This window comes from Fonsecaea nubica, assembly GCF_001646965.1.
Source record: "Fonsecaea nubica strain CBS 269.64 chromosome Unknown Scaff5, whole genome shotgun sequence".
In the NCBI taxonomy this organism is placed as follows: domain Eukaryota; kingdom Fungi; phylum Ascomycota; class Eurotiomycetes; order Chaetothyriales; family Herpotrichiellaceae; genus Fonsecaea; species Fonsecaea nubica.
Genome location: NW_019173678.1, coordinates 362,874 through 376,084, shown reverse-complemented (window position 1 = coordinate 376,084; position 13,211 = coordinate 362,874). Strand labels below are relative to the sequence as shown.

The 13,211-nt window shown below is 54.7% G+C and overlaps 7 protein-coding genes across 7 annotated transcripts; 3 read left to right on the top strand and 4 right to left on the bottom strand.

Annotated features, from left to right (window-relative positions):
• Positions 1–508: 508 nt before the first annotated feature.
• On the top strand, positions 509–1,404 carry AYO20_01313 (hypothetical protein; the record flags this gene model as incomplete). The annotated part of the gene is made up of 2 exons (XM_022639619.1): positions 509–903; positions 963–1,404. 2 exons carry the CDS (start codon positions 509–511, stop codon positions 1,402–1,404), a joined length of 837 nt encoding a protein of 278 aa, XP_022504455.1.
• A 110-nt stretch (positions 1,405–1,514) lies between these two features.
• On the bottom strand, positions 1,515–3,752 carry AYO20_01312 (hypothetical protein; the record flags this gene model as incomplete). The annotated part of the gene is made up of 4 exons (XM_022639618.1): positions 1,515–2,590; positions 2,665–3,282; positions 3,337–3,383; positions 3,445–3,752. 4 exons carry the CDS (start codon positions 3,750–3,752, stop codon positions 1,515–1,517), a joined length of 2,049 nt encoding a protein of 682 aa, XP_022504454.1.
• A 1,223-nt stretch (positions 3,753–4,975) lies between these two features.
• On the bottom strand, positions 4,976–5,476 carry AYO20_01311 (hypothetical protein; the record flags this gene model as incomplete). The annotated part of the gene is made up of 1 exon (XM_022639617.1): positions 4,976–5,476. One exon carries the CDS (start codon positions 5,474–5,476, stop codon positions 4,976–4,978), a length of 501 nt encoding a protein of 166 aa, XP_022504453.1.
• Positions 5,477–5,977: 501 nt separating this feature from the next.
• AYO20_01310 (hypothetical protein) lies at positions 5,978–7,623 on the top strand (the record flags this gene model as incomplete). The annotated part of the gene is made up of 4 exons (XM_022639616.1): positions 5,978–6,118; positions 6,185–6,248; positions 6,307–7,419; positions 7,472–7,623. 4 exons carry the CDS (start codon positions 5,978–5,980, stop codon positions 7,621–7,623), a joined length of 1,470 nt encoding a protein of 489 aa, XP_022504452.1.
• A 75-nt stretch (positions 7,624–7,698) lies between these two features.
• Positions 7,699–8,565, bottom strand: AYO20_01309 (hypothetical protein; the record flags this gene model as incomplete). The annotated part of the gene is made up of 1 exon (XM_022639615.1): positions 7,699–8,565. One exon carries the CDS (start codon positions 8,563–8,565, stop codon positions 7,699–7,701), a length of 867 nt encoding a protein of 288 aa, XP_022504451.1.
• A 1,546-nt stretch (positions 8,566–10,111) lies between these two features.
• Positions 10,112–11,071, top strand: AYO20_01308 (hypothetical protein; the record flags this gene model as incomplete). Its single annotated transcript, XM_022639614.1, has 1 exon — positions 10,112–11,071. One exon carries the CDS (start codon positions 10,112–10,114, stop codon positions 11,069–11,071), a length of 960 nt encoding a protein of 319 aa, XP_022504450.1.
• A 281-nt stretch (positions 11,072–11,352) lies between these two features.
• AYO20_01307 (hypothetical protein) lies at positions 11,353–12,731 on the bottom strand (the record flags this gene model as incomplete). The annotated part of the gene is made up of 7 exons (XM_022639613.1): positions 11,353–11,948; positions 12,001–12,067; positions 12,130–12,171; positions 12,233–12,250; positions 12,303–12,426; positions 12,483–12,565; positions 12,627–12,731. The coding sequence occupies 7 exons, from the start codon at positions 12,729–12,731 to the stop codon at positions 11,353–11,355; spliced, it is 1,035 nt and encodes a 344-aa protein (XP_022504449.1).
• Between the last annotated feature and the right edge of the window lie 480 nt (positions 12,732–13,211).

Here is a 13,211-nt window from a genome sequence, read left to right as displayed (position 1 = left end):
ACGGAAACATCCCAGTCTCGTTAGTGGGCTCCTTTGACCGCACGGGACGATGGTCCGGCATCTTGGATCGATATGCAATCGGCAAAACACGGCCTTGTAGGTCAGATTGGCGCCTGGTTGGATAGAGCTGGCCCGGCATAAAGGAAACCGGTCCGCTTCAGAGATTGGGACTCGATGAGTGCGGATCGAGGTGCTTGCCCTACCCGCTTCACACTTGGGGGTAACTCATCCGAGCTAGAAACAGTCGTATCTCACTCTCAATTCTTCTCAGATGCAAGATCGCCCGTCAAGAGACACATACAAAGTCATTGTTGACAACGCGCCGGAGCGTAAATAAACAAAAAAGCGCAGTTTGAGACACTCGTCACAATTATATTATCAGTTACAGTTGCGCCTCCTCCCCCTCCTCCTCGTCACTCCCCTCACGCTTCTAGAAAGACACAATAGTGAGTTTACAATATTGATTCCACTGCCTCACAAATCGGCAACAATTCAGAAGATGAAGAACATGGATCCAAAGTTCCACATGCCTCCGCCTCCCACCACGATATTCAAAATCTCCTACCCCGCGCCCTTCGTCCTTCTGATCACGATACAACGTGAAAAACAGATGAACTCGATCCCCTTAAGAGGTCACTGGGAAGGCGAACTCCTCCTCCAGTGGTTCGACTCTGAACCCGAGCTGCGCGTCGCTGTCATCACGGGTGCTGGGAATAAGGCCTTCTGCTCCGGCCAGGATTTGATCGAGCAGGAGGAATTCACGCATAACCCGCCACACCCAAAGGAGAGAAAATTCGCGCCATCGGGATTCTGTGGGCTCAGTAGGCGAGGAGGCAAGAAACCCGTCATTGCAGCTGTCAACGGGTATGCGCTGGGCGGTGGATTCGAGATTTGTCTCAATTGGTGAGTCTAGCTTCGACCACGGAGCACTTAAGAGAATGCTGACACGGCCCCGCCCAAAGTGACCTTGTCGTCGCGTCTCCAACAGCTTCCTTTGGACTTCCAGAATCGTCAATAGGAGTGTATGCCGCCGCGGGAGGACTTCCACGGATAGTGCGCATCTGTGGCATGCAGATCGCTGCAGAGATAGCCCTCGCCGGGAAGAGACTGACCGCACACGAGGCCAAGGCTCTTCAGCTGGTCAACATCGTGACCGAAACCCCAGAGAAACTCCTACACGAAGCTCTGGCGCTGGCGTCAAGAGTCGCCAACATGTCCCCGGACGCAACGATTGTGACTCGCGCAGGTCTGAGAGAAGCGTGGGAAACGGCAAGTGTGGAGAGGGCCTGTCAGTTGACCGCAGACCGGTATGAAGAGCCGCTACTCGCCACACCAAATCGGGACATTGGACTGCGGGCATTCAAGAAGAAACAGAAGCCGAACTGGGTCCCTCCCAAGCTTTGAAGGGGTGGTCGGTGACTCTGACGAGCGTGCAATGGCACGTCAAGAGCGCGAGACATGTGCATTTTGCCCAATGTCCCTCCACTCAATCACGGAAGCTCTATGCCGATCGCTCATGTGCTGAAGAGTGTCGTGGTCATGTTCCATGCTGAATCGTGCAGCCACCAGTCATCTTCGGTGGTCAGGGTGAAGTCAAGGTTAGAATACTCAGTGGCGTCAGCGGACGTAGGTGGATTCGTCGGAGCCATCTGGGCAACGTGAATTGCAGGCGGTCCCGTAGCAATCCCCGTTATGCTCCCGGGCATACTGTTGGGAGACGCCGCAATGACCTTCTCCGGGAAAATGTTGGTCAGAGACGTCTGGTTGAGGAAATGTGTCAAGCTCGACCTCATCCGTAGCGTGACTGGATAATGTTTCTCGACCGCTTCGAGGACCTCATACAGCGAACGTAGCCATCGCACATCGTTCTCAAATGGCTGAGAGAGCTGGCGCATGCGAATGATATGTGATGCCAGCGCAACAGCCGCCACGTAGACATTGTCCAGCATCACAGTGATAACATTCTCCAGGCCGAAGATGTGTCTGTATGAAAGCACCAGTTTCGCTATGCGCACGGCGTTTTCGTGCACCACGGCATACAGGTGATCAAGGCTTTTGGGCTGTGCGTCGTCTCTGTCAGACGCGCCGGACTGCCCTGCCTTGATCATGGCGCGATGTATTGTCACCTGCATCCCGAAATACTGCATATGAGGCCCATATGCTTCGGCATCCAACTCGTCGATTCGAGCATCGTCAAAGGCAAGTTCTGGCGGAAGACCGTCAAAGACCGAACGCAGGTTAATCTCGAGCGAGCAGAGGCGCAGGTTGGCACTGCGGTCGGCATGGCGAATGGTGCCGAGCGAGTTCAAGATCTCGACAATGTCCACCATCTGAAGGCACAGCGCAACCCACATGTCCAGAGTATTAGTGTAGCATCGGCCTGCCACAATGCGTCGTACCGCAGCGATAACGGGTGATGAGATCGAGGTCGGTCGTCCAAGGTACAAGCTCCACAGTGTGGCATAGACGAAGGTGCCGAGCAACAGAGTCTCCCTGAACGCGGCCTCCTCCTGTTTCATATTGTCGTCTTTGTCGGGCGAAGCGAGATCCACATGCAATGCGAGATCTACCAAGAGTCCCGTGGCGATGACTGATGAAGAGAAAAACGCCTTGTTAGCAGCAGCCGCAGCAGCACTGTCACTTGGGAACAGGGATCCCACTCACTGCTGTACGTCCACCCCAGCCTGGCGCGGCCCCGCGTGGCCTCAAAGTCACTCAATAAGAGGAAACCCTGCAGCGAGGCGATATTCGGTTGCTCGAGCTCCGACGAGATCTGCGCCTTTGCGCGCTCGGCATACTTCCTGCCCAGCTTCCTGACCGCGCTGGATGTACTGTTCCGCGTCGCCGCGGCCACGATGACGTTCTCCAGGAAGTTGGAATAGAACCGGTGCCGCCCTCCCTTTCTGCGATCGCGCATGAACAGGTCTTCGTGGACAATGATTTGGGAGTTTGGCTGGATCTTGAAGAAGATGCGCAACAGCGCCTTGCACAGCTGTTGAGAGTCCATGTTCATGGTCGTCTCCTGTGGTAGATCATTCTCGGGGGTTATGGCAATGGACTTGATCTCGGGCGAGTGAACATGGAGCTGTGTTGTCGACCCGTAGTAGGCGGGATCACCACAATTGCCGTCTCGAAGCACACGAGGCTCCCCTTCCCCAATGTTGGTCATGGACACATCATTGACAGAGGCCGCGTTGGGTCCCAGAGAGGGCAGATTGTTTGGGAGTGGACTGAGATGGGCCAACGAGGGTCCAGTAGGGATGCTGGGGACTGCATATTGGACTGTTCAATGTGTCAACCTCGCAATGTGGGAGGGTGTCATATCACAACACATACGATACGGGCCTCGCTCGACAGGAACCGTCTCAGGAGGCTGACTCTGCCTGTTTTCCCATTAGCATGATGCCCCTGGTATTGAGACCTACGGCGGGATCCTCAACGCACGCTTTACTGGCCCAGTCAGTCTTGTGGCTCTGGTTGAGATCAACGGGCCATTCTGGCGCCGCCATGTCGGAATCCGGCACTTCATCGTTGCGCTCAGGCTGCTGCTCAATGACGATCGTGTCTTCGGGAGGGTCAACAACGGTTGGGTTGTGATCGATGGATATTGGCCGCGTGCTGTCTGGTTGGCGCACTTGGGAGTCGTCGTCGACTGCCATGGGGACGACGTTGACCTGCTGGGCCTGCAGCGCGGCTCCCTCGGCCGATGCCTTTTGGATCATGCCCTCCAGAGACCGGATGCGTTCTTGCATCTCTGCCAGTTTGTGACGAGCCGCACCATTTCTACACGCTGCTCGTTAGCCCCCTGTCTCTGGCAAGCGAACAAGCAGGGATCTCGCCGCGAAAATCAGCCCAACCTTACCTTCTACGATCGCTATCGCGGTCTATGACACATGCACAACTTGAAGACCGACACGGAGTACATTTTGACCCTGGGGGTATCTTTTCGGCATCGCACTGGTTCCCACTCCATCAGAGACAGTTCGGCATGGGCATGCGACAAAATCGCCTTTGTCTTGCATGTCAAATCTCACGATGGATCTGGTTTTGCTGACCTTGATTTTGCGTTGGCGACAATTGGTGCACACGAGGCGAGCGCGGGCCTGGTTCCTCGGCCCCTTGGGAGGATGGTCTTGAGCACTCGATCGCTCAGTCATATTTTGCCGGTCAAGTACGAGGTGCTAGAAAGTGTCGTTCATGATAGATGGCAAAACAGGCACCGTGGCAACCACTTTCAGGGGAAGTAATGCCGCCAACGTCTATTTGAAAGGGTGGTATTGTTTTTTCACCAGTTCATCACAAGTTCTCTACTAGATCTCAGCTCCGCAAACTTGGACGCGACAGTGGGTTCATACACATGTCGACTGGTCCGTGCATGCGGGGTGCTTCCAGAGGCAAATTTTGAACCCCGGAATCAAAGGGAAACCATCCCCCAAAGTGCATAATGCAGGTCGACCAAGTCACGATGGGCCAGTCAGCATCCTTGGGTTTCTATTCCACTAACGGAGCCATGTCCTGGGCGCGACTGGACTGGGGCGGAGGCGTGCAATCACAGGCTGCGTCAAATACCCCGGAGGTCGCCATCGAGGTCACAAGGATCAAGGAGGCAAGGTACTTCGGACTGTCTGAGTCAGGAAGGGGGGCGACGTAGGCAGCTTTGGGCCACAAGACAACGGAAATTGGTAGCCGAGAGAAGTTGCTATTGCGAATCGACACCACTCGTTTGCTCACTCGTTCGGCAAACCCTTTGCCGTGATCTCTCTTCAAAGCGGAAAAGAACCCGGGGGGGATCCGACATGCCGTTTCGTGGGGACGGGCAGGACGGATCAATAATGGACGAAGAAAAGGGGGGCCTTGGAAATATTCAGTTCGTCCGTGGGTCGACTAGGCTTTACGCCCAAAGCTTCGCCCACATGGGCTGGATCTAGGTCGACGCCATATCTGGAAGAAGCTGGGGGCTTCGCAAACAACTCCCTCACTTCCTTGCTGCCTCGTCCAATTGTTTTTGGATGTTGGCATGGTATCGATCAATCCCCGCGGGGCGAGCCATGACTGTCAACAAATCATCGGCACAATCGACCCCCTTTGGCAACTCGCAGGTCAGATTTCTCCTGAAGAGACACTGGCCCGGCCCTGCCTCCTCGAATGTGTAAGTGATGGTGCAGATACCATCAACACCCCCCGTCCCGTCTGGCAACTTCCCGATGCCATTGATCTGCTGGATTGCCCACTTGAACGGCCGCACGGCCGTGATCAGGGTCCAGGTCGAGTGGTACGTGTTGGGAGGGAGAGTCACTTTCTCGGTCCACGTGTAGCCCACTTTCAAGGGCAGGTCCTTGTGCATTTCTTCCTCGCCGACCATGCCACCGCTGCCCTTGTAGTTCTTGCCCCAGGTGGTCGGGTTGCTTGCATAGTCGTAAACCACCTCACGGGGATGGGTGATGACCGTCTCGGAGGTGTTGCTCATTACACCCATGGTTGCTGTCCTTTTTGGGGGGGGGGGGGGGGGGGGGGTTGGCAGCTCTCGAAGTGGGTTGAAAATGGAAAGGCTGTTGTTTCTTTTTTTGGCTGTAATGTTCCTCTTGAGGTCTTTATCAAAGACTAAAGGAACGTTATATCCTTCTGTCCACTGGGAGGGACTCTATTTGCCGTGTCAGAGGTCCAATCAGAGTCTGACATCGACCGAGGTCTAGGTATACCAAAGGTGAATGTCCCTGTCCCCCCACCTTCATTCGGCTCAAGACGAAACGTGGCGGCAGAGGGACGGCGACAAAGCTGTGTTTCCCGAATCAGCTCTGCGGACACTCACTAAGCATCGGTTGGGCAGGGCAGGGCAAGGCTTGGTCGGTCAGCCTTGCCCGATCATTGTACCCTTCCTCGACAGGTGGTGAAGCAAAACTTTGACGTCGTCGATGATCCCATAGCTGATTGCAACGGTATATCTATATCTATATCTCAACCAGCCCTTACAGCGGCCATGTTGGATGCGGCAGAAGTTGCAAAGCACAATTCCCGACATTCATGCTGGGTGATCATCTCCAATAATGTGTACGACGTGACAGACTTTCTTGCAGACCATCCTGGAGGCCCCGGGGTGATTCTGAGATATGCTGGAAAGGTATGTTCTCCCATTGACTCGACTGTGATTGTTGATGTATTCCCTTGCTAAAGACACATGCCACAGGACGCGACTGAGGAATACGAACCAATCCACCCGTCTGGGACTCTCCAGCGACATCTCCCTGCAGGTTAGACCGTCACATTTACGATCATTATTCCTAGAAAGCATCTCATTCGGGCTGATAGACAAACATCTCGGTCCTGTGGACCCTTCCACCTTGAGCGCGCAACCCACTAGAGACAGCAATTCCGCTCCCGACAATAAATCCTCTCCGAGTCTGTCGTCCATCCCACATATTTCCATGTGTCAGAACCTCGACGACATTGAATCCGCAGCACGCCAGAAACTGACGCGCAAGGCCTGGGTCTACTATGACTCTGCCGCCGAGACTCTGGAGTCGTTCCACACCAACCGCCGCGACTGGGCCAAGATTTCGTTCCGGCCACGCGTGCTGCGTAACGTCGCGCGGGTGAGTATGAAGCGTCGCATCCTGGGCCACGACGCAGACTTGCCATTCTTCATTTCGCCCGCGGCCATGGCCAAGCTGGGCCATCCGGACGGCGAACTCTGCTTGGCACGGGGCGCGGCGGAGAGGAATATCGTCTACTGCTCAAGTACGTACAGCTCGGTGGCGCACGACGAGCTGGCGCCCTGCTTTGACCGGCGCGAGGGGAGGGGCGCGTTGAGTTTCCAGCTCTACGTGCCGAAGAAGAAAGAGGAAGCGAAGAAGCTGATCGACATGGCCAAGAGGCTGGGGTGTAAGAGTCTGGTCATTACAGTGGACACGCCCGTCGTGGGAAGGAGAGAGGAAGACGACAGATATAAAGCTGAGATTGAGGTGCAGGAAGGGCGAGAAGTCCCTAGGACGACGAGCGTGGCGGACGGCGAAGAAGCGCCGATCCTAAGAGGTTATCATTCCTCTACGGTCGACTGGGAGGATATCCACTGGATGAGAAAGGAATGGGGAAACGAACGAGGACCCGTGGCCCTCAAGGGGATCCAGACCGCTGAAGATGCCTATCTCGCGTCCTTGAGCGGCGTGGAAGCCATCTACCTGAGCAATCATGGTGGGAGGCAGCTGGACTTTGCACCGAGTGCGATCAGGACGTTGTTGGAGATCCGGAAGTTCTACCCTCAGGTGCTAGAGACAGTCGACGTCTACCTTGACGGGGGTGTGCGACGAGGCACAGATATCCTGAAAGCCTTGTGTCTGGGCGCGAAGGGTGTCGGTCTCGGAAGGCCGTTTCTTTACGGGTCGAGCGCTTATGGGACAGACGGGGTGCTCAAAGTGATTGAGAGTAAGTCGTGCCATCTAACGAGAAAGCCATAGGAGAACTGACAACATTATAGTGCTGAGTGATGAGATCGAGACGACGATGCGATTGTTGGGAGTGACCGAGTTGAGCCAGCTCGATCCACATTGTATCAACTACACTGCTCTGGAAAGGGACCTGCCCCAAGAAGTGAGAGCGGTGCAGACGGGGAGGCAATTCAAGCTCTAAGGCAATGATCCAGTTTTATTCTCGGCCATGCCTTTGGAATTTGGCCAACGCTCTATACAAATTCGTCTTGAGACCTCACAACTTCGCACCAGCGCTCCGAGCACCTTGACGAGCCGCAGCAATGTCATTCGCAAGACCGCTGACGATAGAGCCATAGTCGAAAGTGGACAGAAGAAAGTCCATCCCCTCCGCCGCACGTTTCCTCGCGTGATCCTCCCCCATGCCCATACACCCCACGACCTTGCCCAGTTTCTTCCCCGCGGCACATATTCGTTTCAAGGCGTTGAGAAATTCCGGCTCTGGTCCGTCCACCGCCGCCGTGAGTCCCAGAGACAGTCGCAAATCAGCTGGACCGATGAAACACCCGGAGACGCCCTCGAGGGCGAGGATCTCCTCGACGTTCTCCAGCCCCTCGCGGGACTCGATGATGGGTAGGATCGCAATATCTCCTCTCTTGGCCCTCTCAAAGTATCCCCCCATTCCTCCGTGAGGCCCGTCCGGGTGGCCAAAGGGCGCGTAGAGGGGCCCAAAACTCCTCCGACCAGCCGGCGGATATAGCGCACGATCTAGGATCGCTTTCATCTCGGCGACATTGTTGACCATAGGGATGATGATGCCTGCGGCGCCGCTGTCGAGACCCCATTTCACGTATTCAACCCCGTGTGATGGGATGCGGATGATGGGGAAGCGTGTCCCCCGCGATACTTGCACGTATGCGTGGACCATTTGCGTAACCACGTCCATGGTCAACGGGGCGTGTTCCATGTCGATCATGACGAAGTCGCCGTCAGCCTGTCCGGCCAGTTGGGCAATGATGGGTGACGGAATCGTCAAGACGGTACCGACAAGAGGACCATCCTGAGACTTGATTTTCTGGACAAATGTCTTTGGTGATGCACAGCTGTCTTGCGAGGTCCCGCTGGGAATGCCATAGGACGCCATGTTTGCCTCGATATACGGAGTGGTAAGGGGGGATAGATCTAGTGATGGACGTCTGGAGGTGTCTGTAGATGTCTCCGGCGATACCCTTTGCTATACCTGCCCTCGTACGTTCTTACACCTCGAAAACTAATGAATCTTTTGGGGAAGCATATACTGTGTCACTCCCAGCCACGGAAAAGATCCCTCCCGCTCTTATCCAAACCGACACACGGAACGTGCATGACTCGGCTGTGGTGGCTGGTCAGAGCAACCTATCGCTCAAAGGCCTAAGCATTGCCGCCACGCCACGCCCATTAACCGACTAATACGCTCTCTATGATTTTGGTTGTCCTGTGGCTAGTGTCTGCTTCTATTTCGACCACTCGGACAATATTCCACGCCATGAAGAAATCTCGGCCCACTGGTCAGTAGCACGTTAGGATTCTATGCGGAGTAGACAGCACATCGCTGACAGATGTGGGCTCGTCAATCGTAACATTTCCTATCGTCTTTCGGATCATCATGACCTTGATTGAGTGGTGTGCTTCGAAGGTGGAAGGATGCTCCGTGAACGCCTTGGTCGTCCTAATCGTATGCAACAGGGCAATGTCAGTTCTCAAAGCTCATAGGCAACCTCAGGGTACAACCCAGGAGGGAAAACGTTAAAGAAGTTGGCTGGAAGATGATTGAGGTATAAGAATAAAATTGCTGTTGTTGGCGCTGCGTCTGCACAGGTTGAAGCCCAAGCAACTGTGCTGCGCAGAACCACAGGGGGAAGAAGAACTATCGTGCAATCCTGAACTCGGAAGTTGTTATGCACTTGCACCAACCAAGAACCGAGTTGGATGTGAAAAGAATACTGGCGGCTACAGACTACTCTACGCATTAAATGTCTTTAGTCTGATACATCCTAGCCCAAGAGCCGCCATTGCCTTCGGAGCGATCTGTCCTGGTCTCCTCTAACATCTCGAAATAGTTGCAGGACTTCAACTTCAACTCCAAGAGCGAGACCGTCTCGGACATGCACTTGGCCAGGAATTCCTTTCGTTTGCTTGGGGGTACAGAGCACCCTGCAAAGCAAAGGACCAAGCTAAACTGCCCATCTCTTGTGCACCAGACGCCGGGCTAAAATGAACGCTAGAATTCTAGGCCCAAGGACGGAAACAACAACAACAACAACTGATCCTGAGTCGATGGGCAGATGGGCTCAAGGGCCAGAGGCCACGACGGAGAGCTCGGGCAGCACTACTCCCGGCAACTTCTGGACTTCTGGGGTGTAGCCCTCGTCGGCTATCCATCAGGGATCGCGATGAATCGCCCTCAGCAGCTCGGATATCGGCAGCCGCAGACGTGGCTGTTCTCTCGGACTTGTGACTAGAATGATTTTTATTGGGAGCTTGCGGCGGACACATTAACAGGGTCCAGGTGTGTGGCTGACTGACGTGAGAGAACCTGAAGGTATGTTAAAGCAGACATCTTACGCCCTATATCAACGGACTTTTGGTTGAGTGAACAAGCTCCAAAGATATTTCTCCAAGTCTCACAGTGGTAGCGTCCTCTCCTCAACATGGTAGCAGATTTGACACCGCGATATCTCAAGTTCACCCCGCTGGGGGGGACATTCGTCGCCCAGGTTGACGGGCTTGACTTCTCTCAACCCATTCCCGAGGCGGTTCGGGACGAACTCCTCGCCGGGCTCCAGAAATATGGCGTCCTCGTCGCACGAGCGACCAACATCACAGACGACACCATGATTGCCCTTGGACGGCAATGGGGGGAGCTGGACAACATCACGGCCCACAAAAAGGCCGGGCGCAAGATGCGTCTCCCCCAAGACGAGATCTTCGACGTCGGCAACATCGACCCGGACAACAACATCATCACCGCGGCGGACCCGTTGCGCATCTCCAGCGCCCGAGGCAACGCTCTCTGGCACGCCGACGGCGCCTACAATCCTCGACGCTCGGGCATCTCGATTCTCCGGGCTGTCGAGCTGCCACCAAAGGGCACCGGCGGCCAGACCGAGTTCCTCGACTCACGCACCGCGTACGAAGATCTCCCTGCGGAAACCAAGGAGAAGATTCGTGGCCTCGTCAGCCTCAACACCCTCCTCTGGAACCGCAAGCAGGCGAACCCCGACATGGACATGTTCAAGGACATCGACTGCACCAAGGTCCCTCTGTCCAGGCACAAGCTCGCGCAGATCCACGAGCCTACGGGTCGCGGCAACTTGTACATCGGCTCATACAACCACCACATCGAGGGACTCCCCGTCGAAGAGGGTCGAAAGCTCATCGACGACCTGCTCAAGCACGTCACGCAGAACAAGTATAAATTCGCCGTGCACTGGGAGAACCCGGGAGACGTCACGTTCTGGGACAACACGGCGGTCTTGCACCGCGCCACCATCGGCGAGTACAATGGCAAATATCGTCGTGATATGAGGAGGATCTCCACGTTCGATACGAGCTCATGGGCGTGGGGGGAGAATGATCCTGCGAAGTCCACCCAGATTGGACTTCAGTGAAGAAATTGTTGTATGTATTGTATTTGAAAACGAATGGCGAGTCCTCCGTCGCAGACTTTTACTGCTCGAGTAACTTTGACATTTCACAGTTATTTTGATAAGAATAAATTCTCTTTGTTTAAGTGAGCAAGCAATCCTGGACCCACTTGTAACGAAGTGGTTCGAATTGTTCACCTTTAGAGGTTTTGGGGGTCAATCGTCTAGACTGCCGTCTGTCTATATGCTCTAGTCTTGAGTCGTCCTTCCCAAAGACACCGCGCGACTCTTTCTCTGTAGTTCGATCAAAAGATAGCCATAGCATTAGGATGACTACCCACGCCTCCTGGAAAGTGTGACATGTGAGCAGAATGCTCTCTAGCGTTGGGCAGGGGAGGAAGAGCCTTACCGGGCACGTTTGACGGACTGCTCACGAAGAAGAAATGATATCGACCGTGTCTCTTGCACGCGTCCGCCAGCTTCTCAAAGTCCCACATCTCCCCTATGGGGCAACCCCAGCGCGGGAGCAGGTAGAGATGGTGGTTCCAGTCGTACGGGGTCGGCCACGACTCGAAAGCCGGCGAATCGGAAGCCACGGCCGCGAAGTAGTTGTCGTGCAGGAAGTCGACCATCTCCTCGCTGACCTCGACGCCGACGAATTTGAAGTCGTAGACGCCCGTCCCTTTGGCGATACTGGCGCGGCGGTCCTGGTCGAGTCTCTGGTAGTTGTCGATCCAGCCGGTGCGGATCATCAGGATGTCGCCGTATTGGAACGTCAGGCCCTGGGCTTTTGCACAGGCGAGGAGCTCGGATGTGGAGATTGGATGAGTCTCGTTCGGGTCATATTTCTTGTTGTTCTGCAGAGCATACGACCAGTAATCGATGAGAACTCCTCTTCCGACTTTGTGTGCTGTCAGCGCCGATCGATTTCTAACATAAAGGTTCTTCTATACCAATGCCATGGTCCGCCCATGCTTGAATTCCACAGCGTGTAGTGTTCATGATTTCGTCTTGGGTGAGCTAGCTCAATTAGTTCTGATGATAGGCGCCTGAAAGGGCCCCAATGCAGAGCAATGACTGACATTATTGTAAAAGACATGACCGCCACCATTAGCGATGCTGACCTGGAAGAGACGGTTAACCGTGAAAATTTCGCCTCGTCAATGAAGCGCCGATATGTCTCACATGTCTGAACCCGTCCCACTGGGTTTCTCGTCAGCTCCACCGTTCAAAAGGCTTTTAGCAAATCGCTTACCTGTGACCCTGACTGCGAGTTCATCTGATACAAATCGTCGTTGCCGGCCGGGCCCAGGCTCTTCACTTTCCATTCAAAGGGCTCGCGACCAAATGCTGGAGGATTGGGGAGATTCAGAGGCCAGCTAGATTCACATGAGGACTAGAACGCCAGATGGCAGAAATATCGCGTTTAACATACTCCAGATTGACCGTCTCCCCGGACTCAACGAGCTTCGCGGCCTCCCGTCGGCGGCGCGGAGTCAGCAGGTTGAGCCGTCCTAGCTGTGACGTGTCACTGTCAGTCCATCCCGTAGTGACGCGAGCACTTGAGAGGAGATGGTACCTCGTCATCCTTGCCCCAGAACCACGCGGCGCCCTTGGGAGCACCAGGAATGTCTGGCAGTTCCGCGCGTTTTGGGAGACTGTCGGAGTCCGGATCGAAGCTCATTTTTTGTCTTTCGGTGTCTCTATTGCGTGCTGGAGTCGCTTAATTACACAGTCGATTGATGGGAGTGCCTGTACAACAACCTCTAAACGAATCGCCGATGGAGGCTTATGAGTGACGAAGCTTGATTGCTCTTATATCCTTGGAACGTTCTACAATGAAGCCAAGCCGTTCTGCTGTTCCTGTGCTTTCTAACGGCGGTGCACCTCGGCAACACAGGGCAAAGGGGCTGGCTATATTACACACTCGGATCGATAGCCGCACAACACTTCAAGTTGTATGGTTGCTTCGACCGATTCGTGCGTGTCCAGGGTCCCACTGGCCCCTTGACCCCAGGGATGTATTGTTATTGGTGACACCGCAATAGATGGTGGAAGTGGAGAGGGTCTCTTATTGGGTTACTCATAGCATGCTAACCATATATGGATAGATTCAGAATGGCGACTCCACAGTATTGGACCCGCTCGGCCAATGACAGCATTC